This window comes from Mus caroli, unplaced genomic scaffold (assembly GCF_978045245.1).
Source record: "Mus caroli unplaced genomic scaffold, Mus_caroli_1 scaffold_1, whole genome shotgun sequence".
Classification (NCBI taxonomy): Eukaryota; Metazoa; Chordata; class Mammalia; order Rodentia; family Muridae; genus Mus; species Mus caroli.
In genome coordinates, this window is record NW_028227256.1 from 87,567,049 (window position 1) to 87,589,697 (window position 22,649).

At 47.3% G+C, this 22,649-nt stretch overlaps 1 protein-coding gene across 32 annotated transcripts in view; it reads left to right on the forward strand.

Annotated features, from left to right (window-relative positions):
• Lrrfip1 (LRR binding FLII interacting protein 1) overlaps window positions 1-22,649 on the forward strand; it is a 129,366-nt gene that overhangs the window by 80,078 nt on the left and 26,639 nt on the right. For 10 of the 32 annotated variants that reach the window (XM_029474322.2, XM_029474382.2, XM_029474391.2 and 7 more), the window contains exons 7-15: window positions 2,367-2,405; window positions 5,206-5,265; window positions 7,304-7,369; window positions 8,906-8,983; window positions 10,714-10,758; window positions 11,813-11,878; window positions 13,792-13,869; window positions 21,147-21,182; window positions 21,768-21,893. In XM_029474322.2, the coding sequence (XP_029330182.1) occupies window positions 2,367-2,405; window positions 5,206-5,265; window positions 7,304-7,369; window positions 8,906-8,983; window positions 10,714-10,758; window positions 11,813-11,878; window positions 13,792-13,869; window positions 21,147-21,182; window positions 21,768-21,893 (594 nt within the window). The other 22 variants (XM_029474461.2, XM_029474416.2, XM_029474513.2 and 19 more) reach the window with 13 other exon arrangements.

Here is a 22,649-nt window from a genome sequence, read left to right on the forward strand (position 1 = left end):
TATCCACTAACCTCCACATGCATAAACATGTGTGAGAAAGCATGCACAGAAGTAGCCATGAGTCATTTCAGATGGTTCTACAGTAGCTGGAGGCTCCCCTGGAGCCTTCTGGCTATGGAACCTTTCAAGCTATAATGAAGGCTCTCTGCGGTGCTGGAGACTGGACCTAAAGCCTCCCATGTTCTAGGCATGTTCTATTACTGAGTTACAGCCCCAGCCTTGAACGCTCCTCATGGGCAACATCATGGCTAATAAATACAGCCTTTATAGCTGCATTAGAAGAAAATGTGTGCTCTGGGAAACGAGGCAGAACGGTTGTGCTTTAGCTTAGTAAGCAATGCCCTTGTGATTAGCTGCAGGGTGGACACGGGATCTCTAGGATGTCATAACTAGGTCTCTAAGAGCTGCTCTGCTTTGCTAAGAGACTATTGAGCCAAGAGTTGGTTTATTATCACTGTGACAGTTAGGACACACAATATTACCCCTTGAATAAGCATGCACCAGGTGTATGCTTAACTTGGCATGTAGCAATAAGGCCCTGAGGTGGGCACACCAGCTTTGTGGCTTAGCCACCATCACTGGCCCTGTCCTCTTAGCACTAAGAGCAGACCCTGTGTGGCTTTTCTGGACAGTTACATGTGAAACAAGGGAGGTGACACCTTGCTACTGGGAAGTTCCTGCTGTGTGTCTTTCCTGCTACAGACGATGCAGCTGTGACTTCCTCACTGGCCCTCCCTCAGACACGGTCTGTTTTTAAGGAAGCAAGGTTTACGTAAGCAGAATATATGTACAAGCTCAGCTTGCAACATCTGTGACCAGGCCCAGCCAGTGGGAGGTATCAAAGGTCTGGCTCTTGAAACCAAGAGGAGGAAGGACAGTTGGGGACCAGGGGAGGGACTGGGAAGGGCAGAACAGAAAGCTGACCCTTGGACGTAGCCTCCTGGTGGTGACTTTGCAAGAGAACCTTTCCCAGAAACAGCAAGCCCAAGCCGGATGAACAGATGTCTGAGGTAGAATAGGCAGGAGATGGAAGCAGAACCCAAGTCTCTGGGACAATGTGTCATCTGCAGACCGTGGTCCTCTAGGATTCCCCCAGGGAGGAATTTCACCATTATAAGATTCCTGGAGGGTGGGGTAGAGATGTGTGTCCTAACTTCAAAGAGTTTGCTGAAGTTTGCTGAAGTCTAGCAAGTGCTGGGGTGCTCATTCATTCCCCTTCTGAGTTGGCCTCTAGTGAACTGAGTCCCCATCCTGGACATCTTTTTTCAGATCCCAGGGTATCTGTCCTAAGGTTTGAAATTTCCCACAGGAAGTCCACGGTTAGTGAACTGAGGAGGAGCACGGGAGAAAGTCACTGAATGTCACTATCAGCCTCTATTGGCTGCATGACTCTCCCATGGTGTACTTAGTGGGGAAAAGCCTGTGCCACCAAGCCTGACAACCTGAGTTCAGACCCTAGGATCCACATGGTGGAAAGTGAGAGCTGACTTTTGAAAGCTTTCTTCTGAGTTTCACTTATACCTGGCACATGCCGACCACCCCCCCAAATTAGAAATGTCTTTTTTTGTTTTGTTTTTAAAAAACTAGAGTCTTAATTTTTTTTTTAAAGAATTTGAGAGCTGGGATCTTGGAAATAAAAATCAAACCTGCTATTCTCACTTATTTTAGAACAAAGTCTAGAGCGTTTAGGGACCCACTTGAGGTCACAGTTTTTAGTGACAGTGCCAGCTCCTGCCTTCCCCAGAGCCTTTCACACCTGCCAGGTGTCCAAAACTCTGTCTCCTGCTGGCTGGTACAGCTTTGGAAGGCAGCTGGCAGCCCTTCTTTGTAGACACATCTCCCTCTATGTCTATGGAGGCTGGACTGTGCCGCTTAGTACATTTTAATATTCTGAAGCCTTTACTTAGCAATTCCTAAGATGGTTTCTTTCAGCTGCCCAAGCCCCCTCTCTACAGTTTGGCAGTGGTGATAAGCCCTGACAGCCAGGAAGGTGGTTACCATGCATGGTTCCTGAGAATTATCCTAAGGTTTTAATTATCTTTATTTAAATCTGACGACCATACATCTCCAGACTTTTCCATAGTTTAATTAGAACTTTACCTATGTCATGAAGGAAGTAAGGCTCAAATTGTGTTTCGTGACCTATACCACTGTTGCATAGAAGCAATTTAATGTTCCTAGACTTTATGATGACTGCCATTCTGATAATATGTCTTTCTTTTAAGTAAAGACGTTAGAAGTCATGGGAAATGTGTTAGTGTTAAGATTTTCAAGGTTGCCTGGTTCTTGCCTCTACCTGTGACTTCTCTCTGATTCACTTCTGCCGCTCCTGTTTCTGTTTCCCCCCTCCACTCTTGTTCCAACAGGCACAGCCCGAGCTGGAGTATGGGAGTCCCTACGCCTGGGTGAGGTGGTCAGATCATTTTGCTGTGTGACTCTAACTGTGTGCAGTGCAGTGACAGATCATAACCATGGTGCTTTTTACTAACTTCCTAGATGCTTTTCCAAAAAGCCAAGTCCATCTGCTGGTCTTCACTATGAGTCAGGAGGGCATGGCTCTCTCTAGAGTGAGCCTCCTGGCCTGTGGATGGGGCCCTAAAACCAGGATTATATGCAGTACCTGGCTCCCAATCACCAGCAGGAGCTGAGTATTGGCTGTTGGTCACCAACCATGAACTAAGAACTCCTGTGTCCTTTTAAAGGACTTAAGTGTGAAGAAATCCCTTTACTTAATAAACCCCATTCTTTTCTAATCTGTATCTATTCAATTTAAGAGGACCGGCTGGCACTTTTCCTGGGAAAATTACCTTTGAGAAAGATTTCCGTTCCAGCAACAAAAATAAAGCCCTTTGGTCTAAACCCAATGAATTTTGCAAACCTATAGTCTCTTCTCTGATATTATGCAGAGAGACGATTTTATTCTAAAGCCCCTGGGCTTCATTTATTCTCCACTTTAGAATTATTTGGAAATTTTACTTTTATGTTCATGGCCATCGTTAATAGTGTTGTGCGTCTGCTGAGCATGCTTGAATCCTTCAAGGTCCACGGAAAGCTGGATAGAGCTACTGGGCGTGGGAATTCCCACCCCTGTCTCACACACTGAGCTGCTCAAACAGTCCTAGCCTGGTGAGGCAGGCCAGCTAGGAAGAAGCACAAGATAAGGCCCGAGATTGCAGATGTGCCCACAGTGTCCATCCTCTAGCCACAGAGCACCTGTGCAGTCACACCGTGACAGGAGACATTCTTGGACCTTTAAGGAATCAAATGTATTTGAACTTGTTTCTAGACCTCATCTTTTGTATTTTCAACTGAAAGTCCATTTTGAGAGCTGATCCTTGGGCTTCATGTGCCCAAGGCAGTGGCCCAAGGCATTTTGGACTTCACAGTGTCTTCTTTCTAAAATTAACTTGAATGCCTCAAGTGTGCCACTGGCTTCATCTCACAAGTTTCAACGATCCTTTCTTGTTTCGTTTACCATTTTAAAGACCTCTGACTGAGCTCCGTGACTTACATAGAGATACAGACAGCACACATTGTCTATCCAAATGGCTGCATAGCAGCTCCAAAGAGTTTAGAACACATTAAACACATTTCAGAAATGTTTTTTGGAAGGTTTTTTACATGCTCCTGTTTCACTTAGAAACTTTAAATTGTGTGACTTTGTTTTTGTATTTGGGGTGGGGGTTTTTTGTTGCTGTTTTTTTGTTTTTTTAGTTTTTTTTTTTTGTTTTTTTGAGTTGTTGCAAAAGCAGGCCTATAGTTTATAATGAAGATTACATGACTGTGGGGTTAGAGTCCGTCTGTCATTTACTTATCCTGCATTAGTACCGTACTCTTGCTACACTGGAGTGAGGCTCACCCAGTACCTTCCACAAGCCACACCCTCCTGACTGCTGGTGTGCCCATCAGGTAGCCACATGTGCCTTCAGAGGTTACCAGGGTGTGCAGGAGACTCACAGACACTCACATGCCCCTCATCGTGGCCCTGAACTTTCTTCCTCTTCGTGAATATTGTCAGAGCTGTGGAAGTGCTGGTGCGGTTGAAGAACTTAACTTAAGGGCACAGGGCAGACCTTGCATTTGCAGTCTGAGACTCAGGTCTGCGACAGATAAATCCTCTTCCATCTACCAGATATGAGCCACTCTTACTTTTCCCGTGTTTGAAGCTGTCTTGGTCTCTGGTGGGTTCTACCTTGAGTCAACAACGATTTCCTCAAACATGGTTCCTAGTGCCATAAAATAGACCGTTGCCTGTAGAGAGAGCACTTCCAGATGGCCGTGCCTTGGCTCAAGGCGGCACTTCCCAACCTTCGAGTGCTGTGATCTCTCCACATGCTATGGTTGACCTCCCCCCCCAACCATAAAATTATTTCCATTGCTACTTTATAACTGTAATTTTGCCACTCTTATGAGTCACCATGTAAACATCTGCTGTATTACCTCTGTAAAAGGCTCACACATTTTACACCCCAGGGGTTGGGACCCACAGGTTGAGAACCACTGGCTTAGGCAGAGGGAGAGAAGAGTGCCAGGCAACTTTTGGATGGTTTGGTTGGGTTTGGTTTCTTCCTGGAGGACACATGAACATTGAGTATATCTTCGTTCTCATCTATCAAAACAAAGCAGGAAGAGTGGATCACTAAGAGCTGCCTCCCTAAGGTTTGCTAGTCCTTCGTGGGAGACTTCTGCACTCCGTTGTGGGTTACACTGACATGAGTTACGCAGACATGAATCTTCGGGACACAGCTTCTTCCGGCTGCATTGTCCAATCCTTACCCAGAATCTAACTGAGCTGGGCAGGTCACTATCCTCTGGCCTGGCGTTCAGCCTTCTTGAAATCTCGAGTTTCCATGGCACTAACCTAAGATTGAACACAGGAAAACTGCCCAGAGAAGCAGTTTACATCAAGCCATGGGCCTCACGCCACAGGAGGGAATAGCACAGGCACCATGCTTGCTGGGCGTTTGATGAGTTGTAGTGGGGTAGGAGGCATGTTGGCAGGTTGTGTGGGTGTGTGTGTGTGAGAGAGAGACACACACGTGTGTGGGAGGGAGTGCTTTCTGTTGCCCTGGGGTTACCCCCATTCATTCCCTTCAGTTCCTCTGCAGAGAAGGCTCAGTGTATTCCTGGATAAGTGCTGCTCTATGGTTTGTACCTGCCCTGTTAATTACACTGATGTGACCTCTTCTTTCTTTGTTGAAACAGACTAACGGTTATGACGGAGACTATTGTGGATCCCAGTCCCTAAGTAGAAGATCTGGCAGGGTTAGTACAGCGAGCCTGCATGGCACGTGCTCTGAGGGGTCGCTGCTTCTGTGTGTCTAAAATACATTGCTAAACTTAGTTACTTTGCTCTTTTTGTGTTAGCCTGGCTCCTTTTACCCCCCGCCCCAGCGCATTCTAACATTCTCAAATGTTAGTATTCAAGCATTCTTAGCATGATTCGCATTCTAGACGTTAACGTTAAGAAGCTGATAAGCATTCCTAAAAATACCCAGGATGCAGAATTGGCTCGTCCACTATTGGCCTCCCTTATATGTGTCCGTTGGTGATTCAGCTCTCACGTGGATGGAAGACCACCATTTTCAGTTTCCCAAATTTCAAGCTTGCGAGTCTAATGTTTACCTTAAATGCATGCGTGAGAGCCTGTACTTTCCTGATGAGGAAAAGGAAGGGAAGAGGGGTCAGGATTCTGATGTTTTGAGTGCTCACGGGAAGGGTGAGGGAGAGAGTGAGGGCAGACATCCTAGTGAAGAAACCAGAGCCAGAGGGAGGCTCAGAGTACTGGGGAAGGCCTGGGATCTGTCAAGGATTGTTGGGCCTTTCAGAAGGTTAAATTGGGCACATTTTAATTAAGCCTCATGATCCAAACAGATTAATCTGAGTTAAATGACCTAATACCTTCCTGTTCTTAATGTCATTTTTCCCCTTCTGGAAATAAGTTTCTTGTATAAGATTTAATTTATTTTAATTATATTAAAATAGCATTTAGTCACTTCCATTCCATTTCTAAGCTTCAGATTACGCACACACACACACACACACACACACACACACACACATACACACAGAGATAGAGAGTAAGCCAACAGTCTCGGCTTTCCCAAACTGGCTGAACAGGTTACTTGAGCCTTCTGGAAACCTGTTTAGGATTGCCTGTGCTTTTTTTATATGTCCCCTTCTAAGCTTCTCTAGTTCCAGACTTCAGAGACCTCCTAGTCCAAGCCTTCTATCCTGTCACCCTTCACACTGACACCTGAGCCTTTAAAGTACCTCGGGGACAGAAGCCTGGAGTCACCTGCCTGTGCAGGGCCTTCAGTAGTGTTGCTGACTGTGCCCAAGTTGTGCCTGCAGAGCTGGCTACCACAGCCACAATGTTTCCATATTGACTGCTGTAACTTTAACTCCAAGTTTCACCATAACTGAAGGTATTTGGTAGCTCTTTAGATCCAGCTTCCTTCCAATGCTACCTTCTTTGTCACCCTGTCTGTGGCTCCTCGGGGTGACATCGAGCTGTAGATCATACATATATTCAGTACTAATTTGCCTTATGAGTTAGTTAAGGTTTAGGCAGTGCTTCTAAAAGTCAAATCCAAAATAGCCTGATGATAAAACTTCACAGAGTGAAAGTAGATGTAAAATTGGTTTAACAAGGAGCTAGAAAGAGTCACATGACTGACGCCTTACTTCATCTAAGTCACACTTAAGAAACTAAACTCAGGGCAATCTGGAGGAAAGAGTGAGTGGGATGGAGGAGCTTGGCAGATGTGAAAGACACAGACACTTGCCTGATAAGAGCCTGGGAATGTCTGTCTTCTCTCTGCTTGATCCTTTGTGTGTAATGTCACCGCTCCTGTGCCCTTCCCCCACATTCTCTGTGGCCTGATGCTTTACAGTGTATACTCAAGGCTCGCTACCCCCACCCCCACCCCCTTGCTGCAGGCCTGGGAGCTTCTCAGCCTCCCTTACCTCTCTTCATCGAGGTGCTGGGCTAGGCTGAAGAAAAGTTGACGTTTCTTGCAATAGAAAGAATTTCAGTTACTTAAGGAGATATGCAGAAAGGAGAGAGTTGAGCCTACAAGGGTTTGACATGAAATTCAGTAAGCAACTGGCTAATAATAGGCCATTCAACTTCACTCTGACTTGTGAAATGCTGCCCAGACTCACTTGCTAAGAGTTTGCCCTGCAGACTCTTCATGCGAGCCAGAGAGCTCCTAGGTCCTAACACTGGTGTGCCTGCGCTTCCCGTGTGAGCGTAAGGAAGCACTCACCGCTTACACAGTCTCTCTCCTTTGGTGCTCAGAATTCCAGCTTCAGCGGCGGTGATGGCCGAGTCTCTACTTTGTCGTCCTGCAGGGAGGAGAAGTTGGTTGGTTTCCATTTAAATCTTTCACATCCTCTCTTCAGAGACTGCAGGTTCTGTAGCATGCATCCTTGTACGTGGACTTCTGCCTCCCCTGCCCCCAACCTAGTTCACAAGTTGCTCTTGAAATGATGTTCTACTGATCTTCTGAGGCGTGATTAACATTCAACCTTACCCCACTGACCTGTATTTAGTGTAAACTGTTGCATCCTACCGTGAGTGAACCAATGGGATGTTTGTGTATATTGTCTTCCAGTTAGAACTGATCCAAAGGGAAAACACTTAAAATAGCCTGGACCTTCTTACCTTCTTTCTGAAAATGATGCTAGGCATTGTGCACTCTGTCAGGGATGGTCTGACCTTGGCATGGAAATCCAGTCTGGTCTAGCTGTCTGTATACACTGATAGGCGTTGACCTGGACAGGTGATTTCTATTTACTGAAGAGTCCTACCAGCGGGGGCTGACGTGTCCCCGTTAAGGTTCATCCACTCACCAAACCAGGGAACCAGTTTAGGTAGAGGGGAAGTGAGTGGGCCCAGATAAGCCAGCAGTATGGGAACCCCTCCTGCATCTTCTTCCTAGAACACAGCCCATCACTGGCCAGGTCCCACTATCCCAGGAAAGGGTCATCAGAATTGATATAAGCCTTACTAAAGAGGAGAGGCTGGAGGACAGCTCAGCAGTTAAGAGCACTGACTGATCTTGCAGAGGACCAGAGTTCCATTCCCAGGAGCCACATGGCAGCTCTCTGCCGTCTACAACTCTTATTCCAGAGTATCCAGCACCCTCTCCTGGCCTTCATATGCACCCGGCATGCACATAATATACTTATATATATGCAGACAGAACATCCAAACACATACGATAAAAATAAGTAAATCTTTTTTTTTTTTTAATTTAAGAAATAAAAAGGAAACAAAAAAATCCCTAAGGGATTAAAGGCTATCCCTAGGTAAAACAGAGCCCACGACCAACTCAACTCACGGAGCTGAAAGCATCTAAACTCCGGGAATTATGTCGGAACTAGAGCTGGCTGCTCAGACATAGAACACGCCATTCTCCCGACTGGATCTCAGATTCCCGATGCTTAGCTTGCCAGTGTGCCTGTCTGATTCACTTTTGCTGTGTAATGCCTAACCAAGGGGATGAGACAGGAGGCTGTCCCTGGTGAGATAGCTATTTCTTAAGCAGAAGCTGAGGTCCCTGTGTGTTTCTGGTTCAGAGTTTCCTCCACCAAATCTTAAAGATCAGATCTCAAATTACAAAGACTAAAAAACGCATCATGATCTTGGTGTGCGTGTGCGTGTGTGTGTGTCATTCACTCATACACTGACTTAAAGTTCTAAGTATGTCTGATATAACCATTCTGGTTCTGTCAGTGGGCTGCTGTTTCTCTAACCATCCTTCCCTCCCCCTGCCCAGCAAGTGCATGACAAAGGCTGTTTTGCCTGGTGTGTCCAGTGCTAATCCACCTGTGACATGGAGTGAGTTCACCTCTCCCCATCTGTCTGACCTGACTCAACTGTTTTCTCTGATTACAGGGACTTTCCTGCTCCAACCTTGGCCTTCCCAGCAGTGGCCTTGCTTCCAAACCCCTGTCTACCCAAAATGGATCCCGGGTCTGTTCCGCTGCCCTCTCCCTGCAGAGCACTTTGTGGCCGATGAACGTAGAGGACAGTTCAACCCCTTCAGTGTGTAGTCACGGGGCCAGGCTTAGGGCTGTTTGGCTTGGCTTGGCTAGCTTGCTAGGACTTTTCTCTATCTCCTAAAAAAAAAAAAATGTAATTTAGGACCTAATATGGAAAAATAGGAGGATTCTGTGAAATGTATACTCAAAGAAACAAAACAAAAAACAACCCTCAAGCCCAGAGAACTGGTCTCTTGGGTTTCTCTGTTTCCAGCAATTGTTCCTCATTTGGGGTTCCGATTTGCTTTTTTTTTAAAAAATATTATTCTTTTGTAAACGTGTCCAGGAAACAATCTTCCCGATCCCTATGCACTCCACCTCCTGCATCTTGGGCAGAACTGGGCATTTCTTGGACTCTGTCTCTTTCCTGTTTTCTCAAGGCTGAGGTTCAGGTCCAAAATGGGCCTTCATTGCCTTGGGCTTTTGAGCTCTGTTGCGGCACAAGGGAGCCGTGTTAGAAATCCCAGTGCACACTTGGGGAAGTTGAACTGTTCTCTCCTTTGCAGGCAGACTCAGCCTCTGGGAGGTCTGCTGTTTGGCCCTGCACCCTCCCTTGCTCTCACCTGAGCCCAGTGTCTCGGGTCTGTACATAAGCCCTGACTCACCTCTGTGGCTAGATCCTGTACCTCAGAGGGCTGCCTCTGCATCCCAGCATCACCCTTGTGCTCTGTGTTACTCTGTATCCTAGGTGTGTATCCTTGAATGCTCATCCCTGAGCAGCTAGCGGCCTTAGCCACCCCTTTGTGTCTTAACTGGGCCTGTGACCCTGATAGCAGTAGTCATGCCCTCTCTTTCTCTTTGAGACAGGGTCTCTCTGTAGCCCTGGCTGTCCTTGCTCTTTACACCAGGCTGGCTTTGAACTCAGATCCTCTTGCCTCTGCCTCCTAGTGCTGGGATTAAGTGAGTGCCCCGACCAGCCAGGCAGCTATACCCATTCCGATACGATACATTCTGTCTGTAGTTTTTTTTCTGTACCTGAGGGGATAGTTCAAGGTCCTTGTGCCACTTCTAATATCTGAATGCAAAGGCACTCATGCCCCTCAAATAAAGTGGTGTGTCACTTACATAATATAACACACCTGCCTGGGGACTTGAAATCACCCCTGGCTCACACGTGATGCCTAACATGTGAATGGTGTGGAATTGTTGGGACGCCGTGTTCAGAGGCTGATGCAGGCAGACTCAGCCCCGTTCAGTACAGATTGGATTTTTGTTTGCTTGCTTTGTTTTTTTATTTGATTTTCAGATGTTTTTGATCCTTGGTTAGTTGAACCCCAGGAATGCTGAACCCCAGACATGGGGTTGAGCTATGAGGTACCTGAATGGCAGTTAACCTGGTGGCTGTGTACACCTGTTGGCTTTGCTTCAGGTCTTCTTCCAGCATCATCTGAAAAGAAATGACTGGGGGAAAAAAACATTCCAAAGATGCTGGGGAAGTTTGTGATTTTAAAGTTAGAAACTGTATCGTTTACCTTTCCTGTAAATGTTGGGTTTCTATCTGTCTGATCCCCTGAAAACACAATACCTTAACTTTGACTTTTTTTTCTAACCACCCTACTATAGTTACTTAGTTACCAGCCCTCTGGGCTTGGAGGTCTTATTGCTATTGTCTGTTGTTGTTTTCCCAAGGTCTAAAGCCTGGGTTTTGCTTTCCTCCTGCAGCCCTTCGTTCTGTGCAATGTTGCCTGGCCTGCTGGGAGTTACCGGGTGTGTGTGCTCCCCACCCCTGCCGTGGGTGCTCCCCTCTGCCCGTTGCACATGCTCTGGCACCCAGCTCCCGTTTCCTGCCCTGCTGGGAAAGCGGCTCCTAACTCACAGTTTACCTACCCTTGTGATCTCATCAGTCAGATCTGGGCTTTCCCACTCCTGACTGCTGACAATAGCTGTCACCCCGTTCCATCTCTCCTCTTGGAAGACTTTTTGAAGGTTCTTAGGAAGGAAACAATGACAACATTTACCTGGTAAAAGAAAGACAGATGGCTCCTGAGTGTATTGACAGCCATAACAGATTCTAATCCACTTTGCCATAGTACTTTGGAAATTTCCAGTTCTAAATGCAGGTTCTTACATTCCGCAGTAAACTAGGTTTTCAAAGTCACTGTATTAATAATAGCTGTGAATTTCCACCACAGTGCACTCTTAGGAAGGGTTAGGTATGTATACAGGGCTAAGCTGGCCAGTATTCTCTGAAGAGGAATAAGGAAAATTAAAGTGTTTTTAAATGGAACAGAGTTTGGCACCGCGGCCCGAGACCTTGTGATTATGATTAATTGCATATAATTTTCAAGGTAATCAACTACTGTTTCCTGTGTAACAGTCCTGAAGAAATATAAAATACCTAACATAAAAAAACGATAATTACTGTAATGTTTTGTTCCCAAGCCACTTCCCACAAGAATTATTGTGTACACAAGGCTCTCGAGGATGCTTTGAGGAATGTCAGGATGTTTCAGTCACTTGTCTTCAATCTTAACTGGCCATTCCCGTGTGGAATGTCTCTCAGAACAACCATTTCTAATGCTCTCTTGGAGATAACATCGCATGCCAACCAATGGCCACTTAGACTTCTCTCTCTTTTGATTTCCACACCTGCTTATTCTCCACGGCTCTCCGAAGAGCTGAAGAGAGTGGTGTAGAGCCTGCATGGTGTTTTCCTGAGTCTCTCCCTGGCACTTGTCACCCCTGCTAACCTTACTTTTCCCTGTGCTCTGTGTGGTCCTTTGAAGGAATGCCCTGTTCTGACGGTCTGTTCCCATCGCAGGCGTCCATGCTGGATGAGAGCAGCCTCTATGGGGCTCGAAGGGGAAGCGCCTGTGGTTCTCGAGCAGTAAGGCGCTTTTCATGTTTCCCATCATGCCTCACTGTGTGCTGCACGACCCAGGGGTGTTTGCTGGATGGTGACTGATGTCACAGGAGGAAACACTGTCTGTGTTTTCCTTTGTGACAAAGGTCATGGATGATGGAATCAGGAAATTTTCGCTTGTTAATTCCGTGTCCTCCTGACTCGTTGGTTTGTTCTAAGGTCAGGGGGAGACTGGCCTTAGCTGGGCATTGTCTGCTTCAATCCCCGAGACACCGGAGTAACGTAGTGAGTAGTGAATTTCTGGACCTGAGAAAAGGAACCGGTGTGTGTGTGTGTGGGGGGGGGCTAGACAGACCCTCAGGGTTGCTGTGACAGTGGTGATCCCACTTTGCAGGACTTACCACTGTCCCCGCACACCCTTGAGACAGCTGGTAGTTGCGTGTGTAGTAACCTCATCTTGACACTCTGGGAGGAGTTTCCAGCCATCTTAGTCCAGATCTAGGAGGATTGTTTCTAACAGGAAGTAGAGACAAGCCCTGCATGCATGTTCTCTTCTTCATGGCGGCACCCCTGTGTGGGCCTGTCCTAACAATCTTCACTGGTCAGTGAGGTGGGGGTGGGATTCAAACTCAGAGCCTTCTGGTTCACATTAGCTCCCCATTGGCCACCCTGATTCCTAGGTATAGGTGACACAGGACGCCAGGCAACATGAGTGCATCTCTTCCAAGGGGTCACGTCAGGCCAGCTAGTTAGAGAGCTGTTCTAAGGATCCTTAAGTGGGAGGAACAACATGCCATAGTCCCTGGGTCTCTGTACGTCCCACACCTGTGGGCAAACTTGTCTTTCTCCAGGGAAGAACTGTGATTGGTTGGGATACCTCTGCAGGCCTGAGCACGCTGGCCACAGCCTTTAAAACACCCGGTGCATTTTTTTAACCCTCAGTGACTGCTGGGCATGAAGATGACATGAGGAACCTGCAGTCATGGTCTAGCTGCTAACTTTCAGGAAGGTCAAATGAGGTCAGCTAGTCTGAGAAGGGTCCTCACCCAGGAGTCCTGGGCTGACAGGAAGCAGCAGGAGGCGTAGTCTGTCACTACTGTGGCTAGTGAACAGCCAGAGTCATTTGTCCGTTCACTCAACAAGCATGTCTGGAGTGCACTGGGCTTCATCTGCTCAGTGGAGAGTCACTGGAAACTGACTAGATGCGTGCTCTGCTCTGCTCACTGGGGCTGGCTCTCTGGTGGGAAGACAGACAGACAGACACAGACAGACTGAGAGCTTGTACTTGAAATAGGATCAGAAGCACCTTTGAAGATCCAGAGTCATTGATTCCAATGAAGATGATGCTTGCTGGCCTCTCAGCCCAGAGGTCAGTCCAGCATCTGTCCCAGGGCAGGTGGCTGAATACAAACTGTTAGAGGCTACAGCCTGGTGGCTGTCATCTTCCTTCATCAGAAGTTAGAAAGACTGAGTGGCCAGGAAGACAGGTGCACATCCAGAAAACAGGTCCTCCCTGGAAAGGTGATGAAGAAGCAAAACCTTCCCTGCCAGCTCCCGTCCTTGCTCATTTCTGAGCTGGGAGGCAGCTCGGGATCTCAAAAACTGCCACTATGTTTCCATCCAGCAGGCAGTTTGGTGAACACATAAAATGTGGTACCTACCCAAGTAGGATGATGCTTGGTGTTTTCCTGCATCTCTACCCTGTGCAATTGTTTCTTATCTTTGATAGAAGTTTACCTGAGCACGTGGCAGACATGGGCTCCTTTTCCAAACCTGGTTTGCCCCCTAACCCTAACCTTTCTTTCCTTTCTGCTTATGTGTGTGGCTAACCCCCACACTGACTGAAGTGTGATCTTGGTGGCTTTTAATCTCTTTGCCTCTTTGCTGACCCTGTTCCTTTGTTTCTATCTGTGCATCCTGTGGTGGCTCGGTGACAGCCCTCAGAATATGGCGGCCACCTCAACTCCAGCTCCCGGGCCTCTTCTAGGGCCAGCTCTGCAAGGGCCAGTCCTGTGGTAAGTATGCTTCCTGCCCTGCTGCCCTTCCACTTCCTTCCTTCCTTCTTCCCCTCCACTTCCCTGTTCTTTTCCTCTTGCCCCTACCCCTTATCCTTCTGTGCCTTAGAAATGACCACTGTCTTTGAAAACCAGCAAAAGATAAAGCTAGAAGCCTCTCGTTTTATTTCAGGTCTGGGATTGGGAAATGGTTTTGAGTTTAGAAGATGCTCTTGGGGGTAAGGGTGTGTCTCAAGGACTGTAACAGAAGGGAAGTTATTCGTGATGCTCAGAAATGAGGCTTGAGAGGGAGAGTCCGTGCTGGGCTGTAGCATACATAGACTGTAGCTACATGTGTACATGTACTATTTTTTACAATTTAAAATTTCGGAGGCTTGACTCCGGAATTTAGCATGGCCTTTAAAGTAATGAGGTTATCAGATCAGACACTGACAAGTTTTAAAGTAAAGTACAAGCCTGGAAGTGTCTTGCCGTTCTCATTACTGCTTAGGTTACCTGAGGTCACATTTGCTCAAAAACTGCTTAGAAAGTGTCACTGGGACCCTGCTCTCCTGTCTGTGGCTCACCACATGCCAGACATGGCAGAAGGAGCCAAGGCCAAAGAACACAGTTCGTCACCCGATCGGTGACTTCCTTTGAGGCTACTTTAACATTATCTAACCAAGGAATTGTTTTGTGTATGGTTGTGGGATGTGTGGGGAGATATCTGCTATCTTGCTCTATTGCTGTTTACATAAATATTTTGGGACAGAGCCTCTCACCAGGCCTGGTTCTTGCTGATTTTCTGGCTAGTCAGCAAGTACCCGGAATACTCCTACATGGATGCTGGAATTACAGCTGTATACCACAAAGCCAGCTGCTGCCTCTACTGCTGCCGCTTCCTCCTCCTACTCTTCTTCCCCCACCCTCCTTCTCTTCTTCCTCCCCTCCTCTTACTCCTCCTACTGCTCCTCCTCCTCCCCTTCTTCCTCCTCTTCCTCTTCTTCCTCCCTTTCCTCCTCCTTTTTCTCTTCCTCCTCTTCCTTCTCCTACTGCTCCTCCTCCTCTTCCTTCTCTTCCTCCTCTCCCTCCTCTTCCTCTTTCTCCTCTTCTTCCTCCTCTTCTTCTTCCTTCTCCCCGTCCCTCTTCTTCTTTTTAAAATGTGTTGCTAGAGATTAAACTCAGGTCCTCATCATGCCTCATAGCAAATACTTTACCAACTGAGCCACCTCCCCAGCCCCTTGTTTTTTTTGTTTTTTTTTTTTCTTCTATCCCCAAATGGCCTTGAATTCACTATATAGTTGAAGATAACTTTGAATTCCTATCCCTCCTGCTTGCACCTCCCAAGCGCTGAGGTTACAGGTGTATCATACGCACCACACCTGACCAGACAGTTTTGGCTGTGGTAGGGAGACAGACACACCCAGGCTATAGCATCGGTGTGGGTGGAGGGAGGCCCACATTTGGAGAGCCATGAGTGGAAAGTGCAGACAGTCCAGGCCAATCTCTTTTGCTGGGCTCAGACATAAATACATAGTTTAGAACTCAGTTCCCGAACACTATACTGCCCAAGATTGGTTCCTGCATCCCAGAATGCAGCAGACCCAAGATATAGCACTTGCCTAGATGAGCTCATTGGATTTGTTTTTTCAATTCACTGCAGACTTTTACAACTGTGAGGTTTTCCTGCTAGAAGCTGCTTGCCCTGGAGAAGGAGCCACTGGGATCCCTTGCCTCCTCACTGAGTTCAATGGCCTAGTGCCCCATTCCCTCTCCCATTATCTGTCTGTCCTTTCATTAGAATGGCTACCCTGAGCACCTCAGGTTCTGTGGTAGTCTAACTTATACAAACTAATCCATGCAGAGCCTTCAAATTGCTCAGAACAATGTTTTTTCCCATGGTAATTTAGTGTAGAGTCCTCTTCCTTGTGCATAATAGTCAACTGTACACTTGAGGAATAAGTGGAGTGTTTGCAATCAAAAGAAGTCTGTAGCTTTACTTTCAAAGATTCTTAACAACACCTCCCCCACCCCACCCCACCCCACCCCGCTGCCCCAGCAATGACTGTCTGGGGTGGCTGATTTGTCATCACTAGGCGTGGCCCTTGGATTTATTTAAGTATCAAGATGAGGTCATGATGTGGGAATGTTCATGGTTTCTGTGATTGGAAAGACTGAAGTCGGATTCGGATCCTTTTGTTGTGTGTGCACTTTCCAGATCTGTGGAAAATTTACACACATGAAACAAGTTTGGCTGTTATTTCCTCACAGAGGCGTGCATTGTATGTCTTGGTCTCTGCAGCCTGTGAGGCAAGAGAAGTGATCTCTGTGTTGTGGGGAACTGGAGGTGTGGTCATACTTTCCCTTCTGTGCTACTGTGAGAAATGCATCAATCCAGCAGAGCTCTGTATTCCCTCCGGTGATGGCTGCTAAGTCTGTCACAGAGATAATCAGTAGATGTCCCCCCTTCCCTTCTCCAGTCACCTGTTTATTTGTTGCCCTAAAGATCTTTCGATCATTATTTCTGTTGTCATTTAGTGAGCGAAGGTCAGTGCAAAGATGTGTGGAAAACTGGCTGGCCTCCCAACTCAACCTGGCACCTCACAACAGCCAGGTACCTCCACACTAACTGGGGAGCCTCCTGGGTATGGTTCTCTGGTGCAGTGACCCCTCTGCAAATGCAGGGCAGCCTCCAGGAAATTCTTCAGTCAGTGGGAGGGTCACTAGCCTTTGCCAGGTCCCTCTCCCAGGCCTGCTCCTGACCTGCTCCTCCCTCTCAGGCAGGAAGACCCACAAGTCTGAACAGGAACTTCTGGGTTTCTTCCCACCAGCAAGGCTGGACATGCTCATTGACACTTTGTTAAAAGCCGATCCAAATTGCACACCCACCTTCCCAGTGCATCGATAGCCCTGGGACACAGAAAAGCATTATGTTAATGCTGGACCTGAATCTTAGAAACAACAGGGCTGATTCTATTCTTTCTTTATGCTTCTTTAGGCACCAGGATGCTGGGTTTGTCACCTTCTTCCCTAGGAACAAACAAGGATACAGTGACCTTTTTCCATCCTGGCCTCTGTGGGAGACCCATGCAGTAGGATGTGCAGCGAGGCAGGGGTTAAAAGATGGAGTTAACACCACGTCACAGCTCCTGTTCCTGACTTGGGGCAAGTAGGCAGAGATAAACTCCTTCAGACAAAGTAGCCCCCTGAAAGGCATATGTTTTTGCTTGGTTTGAGCTGCCCTAGCCATAATAGGACACAGTTGTTGGTGTCCATATTGGTTCTTGGATAATACCCCTGGCTTAGTATTTCACCAGGAGCCAAAGACAGAAGAAAATCCAAAAGCCAGCAGCAGCCCTCAAGGCTTTGCATCTTACATCTGTCAGACAGGAAGTGAGGCAGTGCTACACACTGGGGGCAGGGTGGTGCAACCGAAGAGCAAAAGTCACCAAACAAAGGAAGTGATCGTTCATTCCCCTTTAAAAAACGTGAATATACCTCTGTGTCCATAGGCTACTGCAAGGGCTAAGACTAAAGGCTTGGGGCTCCCAATGATACAATTCTTAGGAGAGCCAAGATACATCAGCCCAAATGTAAGTGGCAGGGGACGGTGTTCCACCTCATTCTAGCACCGCTCCCCACCCCACTCCCACCCTTCTATAACTCCGTCCCCACCTCCACTTAGCCTTTCCATCCTAATTAGTGTTAACTGTCAGCACAGCCTAGAATCACCTGAAACCAGAGTCTCAATGGAGTAATTGTCTTTACCGTGTTGGTCTGTAAAAGATTATTTTAATTGCTGTAGGAGGTGCTGCCTACTGTGGGTGATACCATACCTAGACAGTCCTGGGTTTTATAAAAAAGCTAGCCATGCTTCCTACCTCCAAGTTCCTGCCCTGGTGCCCCCTCTATGGCAGACTGTGTCCTGGGGGGTGCAAGCCAAATAAAGCTTTTCCTTCCCAAGTTGCTTTTGGTTGGAAAGCCACAGAAAGAAATGTAGGAAGTGCGTATGTGTACACACATGCACACACACACACACCATATTTTTCTCATGTTAATTGAGCACCTAGAATAGTCTGGTCATGAGTCAACAGTGTTAGGCAATGCAAACCTGCCCTTGCCCTTCATGGGATACACAGACTGGGCTAGAAGATGTTCATCAAATAAATAACATAAACATCAGCTGCACCTGCACGAGCCATGAGGGCAGGTGCATGGAGAGAGGCAGAAGCTGGGGTTAGAGGATCTAGGCTTGAACCACAGCCAAGCAGAGCCAGGTGACACCTAGGGCATCCTCCTCATCTAAGCCCTACAGCCCACTGGAATCCAAGAGAGCTTCCACAGATCTGAAGCATCCTTCAGGAATGTCTCAGGTGGAGCCAGGACTCGTGCTGTCTTGTGTACTCATAGAAAAGTGCTGAGCTAGCTGTCTGCTCATTCGAATTTGAAAACAAAGACACCCCCTCCACCCCCACCCCCGTGATTCATGTTGTCTAAAGAGGCAAGGCAGGGTTCAGGTGGAGAGCAAGCCTGCACCTATGGGTACGAGATTGGATCTAAAACCTATGATCCACCAAGTATGGTGGCTCATGATGGTAATCCCAATACTAGAGAGGCTGAGAAAGGCGGAGCCTGATTTCAAGGCTATCTTGGGCAACGCAGTGAATCTCACGCTACTCTCAACTACTTAAACTCTGTCTTAAAAATAGAATTAGGGCCAGTGTGATGGCTTAGTGGGTAAAGGTACTTACTGTCACGCCTGATGATCTGAGTCAGAACCCAAAGACCCACATAGAAGGAGAGACTGAACCCCACTAGTTGCCCTCTGACCCCTCCCCAACATGTGCCATGGCATGCACACATACCCCAAATAAATAATACACAATAAAACCAAAAACCCCCACCCTAACAGTAAGCCCCACTGTTACCTGCATTCGGAGGAAATTGGTCCTTAAAACCGGTGCTCCCTGAGCAGGGTTTGCTGTGTCCCTTGTTTTGAGAGGGTCGTTGCAATGGGAGCCTGTTTGCTTTCCAGGGTCTTGCTGTGGCCCACCTGGGAGCTGGGACCATGAGGCTAGGTTCTCTCATACCCAGCTCTTTCTTAGGTCTCTCTATCTTCTAATGGTGACATGCAAGCTGATGTTTAAAATGTCATCATGTGATTCTCATCAGAAACCCACTGAGATGGTGCGGACTGGACTCACTGTGTTACCGTCTTCCTGTAGAGGACTTGGTTTTGGAAGGGGGGGGGAAGTTGCCCGTCTTTGCCCCCATTGACGTTTCTTAGAAAGGACTGGTTTTTAGGGGGAAAAAATTTAGAGGAAGAAAATTGAGACTAGTTCTTGCTCTGGGGCCAAGCATGGCCTCAGATTCAAACCTTCCTTCCCCAACCTCTCAAATGTTAGAATTACAGGCATGTGCCACCATGCCTGGTAAATTTTAGATGTCTTTGAATACACTTAGTGGCAATGATAAAAGACTATGCCATCTGGAATCCTGTTAGTGTGGCGTTACTCTCAACTGCGGAGAACTGGGGAATGGTGATAGAACAACTCAGTGGGTCACAAGAGTCCCATGACTTGCTTGTCCCTTGTGCCTGCTGTGTCCAACAGCAGCCCTTGAGCTCCACCCTTCTGTGGCCACCTTTGGTGGCCTTGTCTTCATGGCAGCCTTCACACCGGTCATGGTACAGCCATGAATGTGTGCTGTCTGTTATTTTCAGAGGGGCAGTGACATGCTCAGAGTGAAGCATTCCGTCTGGGTTACTTATCTGTCCCTTTGTGTCTGGGGCTTTCTGAAAAGGGTACAGCTGTCTGCTTTCTGGGCCTGACCTGAGGCCAACCTAACCATAGACAGACCAGGCTAGACCGCCATCTAGTGGAGCCAGCGGGAATAGCAGACCTGTTGGGGCCCTTTGGGGCCCCTGGCTGTTTCAAAAAGGCTGATAAATAGATGCACTTTGTCAATTTGAAAACAAAACTAGATGCACTATATGCTGAAGGGTACATTTCATGTATCTGTATTGAGAGCAGGAACACAGTTTTAGATTTTTCTCCACATGGTCTCTATATCCCCTCCCCAAGTTTTCGTATTCTGCATTAACTATATATGTTAGAGCAAAGACTTTTAAAAAAAAAAAAACTATGGGCCATACAAATTATATTTTTATCTTTATTGGCTTTTTTTTGAGGCCTCCACATGCACACACGTGCTCCCAAACATGAACATGCATACACGCATACATACCCAAGGAGAGGGGAGCAGGGCTCTTCCATTCTGTAAATGCATACACATGTTCACAGTTGTGAACATTCATACATGCGTACACCCCCCAAGGAAAATGGAGCAGGGCTCTTTAACTCTGCAGACAGTAAGATATGACTGTCTCAATCAGGGCCTGCCTTAGCATCCCCAGATTGTACAGTTAGGCTAGTGTGAACTTCACACCTGGTAATAACTCCACACATGAGCAGAGGCTAGCCGTGACTCCACTGGTCTGTGCAGCAGGGCCCCTGAGTCCTTGCCATGTGCTAGTTAGACTTGGGATACACCTAGAAAAGAAACGGGCATCGGAGGTGCCCACTGGTCTTGTGTTTGGTGACCATTTTCACTTGCTACTCATGTTGTCTGTGCTCTGTAACCCCAGAGCATGGTGGTAACCATTGTAAACCTGCACAGGCATCCACAGAGTCCCAGGCCACTCAGATCTGTGAGTCTGACACTGAGATGCAGTGTCACTCCTCTTTTGGTGAAAACTCTTGGGGTCAAAGTTAAGAACTTCTGAACTTGGCACTAAGAGGGCAGCAGGTTCTGATGGTGTTTCAGCATGGTGCCTGTGTGACTGACTTCCCAGAGGCCCAGGAATGGAACTTGGTCTCATAGTAGATGTTGAGCAAAGGAAGGGATAGTCCTTAAGTCAGACTCGGCCTCTGTCCCCAAGACACCCTCTACCCCAGGTGTGTACATCCCTTGGGACTCAGCACCAATGCACACTGCTTTCAGCCTCTTAGGCTGCTCCAAGTCCCACTGAGGCTTCGATCTGAGGGAAGGAAGGGCCTCAGAGAGGCAGGAAAGATGGGGAGAGCCAGAGTTTAATAAGAGTTTCTCTTTACTTTTTAAATTACAGCACAAGCTAACGTTTCTTGATTTGTGCAGTTGGTTTGGACTTTTTGTTGTTGTTGTTGTGTTTCTTTTGTTTTTTAGCATCAATCTCCAGATCAATGTGGGTCTTTGAAATGATCATAGGAGTTGTAATTCAGTGCTTTGTAATATTTGACAGCTGTCCATTTCCCCCACAGGTAGAAGAAAGACCAGACAAAGACTTCGCTGAGAAGGTAAGGATTTCTGTAAGCCTCTGCCTTAGCTTAGTTATGAAACGAGATGGTCCTGGGTGAGGCTGACAGGAACCTAGTTACTTGGTGCTTAATAAAGTAATCGAATGACAGAGGCTACTAAGTGGGCCACACAACATGATGTTATATCCCCAAAGGAGTCCATCATGAGTTGAAATATGAGGGACAGCGAAGAGCTCATGGCTAACCAGACACCAGTGAGACAACTCCGAATGAACCCTCTTTATCACTAGCAAGAAGCCCACAGGAGATAGTCCAGTAGAGAAACTGAGTTAAAGAAAGGGTGCTCTGGGACTGGAGAGATGGCTCAGCGGATAAAGTGATTGCTGCACAAAAGTGACAGCTTGAGTTCAAATCCCCAGCACACATGTAAAAAGCCCACAGTGTGTTTACACAGACCTGTAGCCCCAATACTGCAGCTGGCCATCTAGCTCACCCCTCACACACATGCTCATACACAAACATGATCACCTGTGGAAGCTAAAATTGACACAAAAGGTTCTGAGATGTTCGACTCATTGGTAATTTTGGTTTTACCTAATCACATCTGATCCTCACCCATTCCAGGGCTCCCGTAACATGCCTAGCCTGTCTGCAGCCACACTGGCATCTCTGGGTGGGACTTCCTCCCGGAGAGGGAGTGGAGATACCTCCATCTCCATGGACACCGAAGCATCCATCAGGGAAATCAAGGTAAAACACTGGGCTCACGTGTGACTTGACAGAACCCCTTGGACAATTAGTTTTGGATTTACAGAGACTTCATTTGTGAGGTTCAAGATCAGTCCCATCTCCTCTGCCTGCCTAAAACGTGGCGTGTTCTCCTAACACTGGACTGAGCTCAGGCAGCATCCCTGGGAGTCCTCCTCCAGCCATCATGCCGTGCTCTCCGGAGGCCATGCCATCTTTCACCATGTGCTAACATGTGGATATTTGCTTTTCATTAGACACTTTAACATTCTGGTCCCCTATCCCCGCATCCTTGTTCCAGGACCACAGAGATTGCCCATCCTCTAGCATCTTTTCCCCTTGCCTGGAGAGTATGTCCTCCCTTCTGTCTGTAGCATGCCTTCGGTAGACTCCATCACTGGATTTTAATGATGGTTTTTCTCTTAGCATAACACACAGGCATTATTCTCTGTTAAACCTTTGACACTGAGATTGGTGCCATGTATTTGATGAACTCCTCTGTATATTGGAAAGACACACAGCCCAGTGCCGTTTGTTAATTATTAGTTCTACATGTACTGTTAGGTAACTGGTGCAGCTGTGTCCCAAACAGGGAAGGATTGAGGGCAGGTGACCAGGATGTTGTGTCCTTCAGAGAACAGAGTCAAGTCAAACAGAGGGTGTGAGAGCCCGGGATTTGGCTAATTTTGTGGGAGAACTTCCTCATACTCGCATCTGGCTCACAGGGACCCAGCTCCACTGGCAGTGACATTTGCCAGG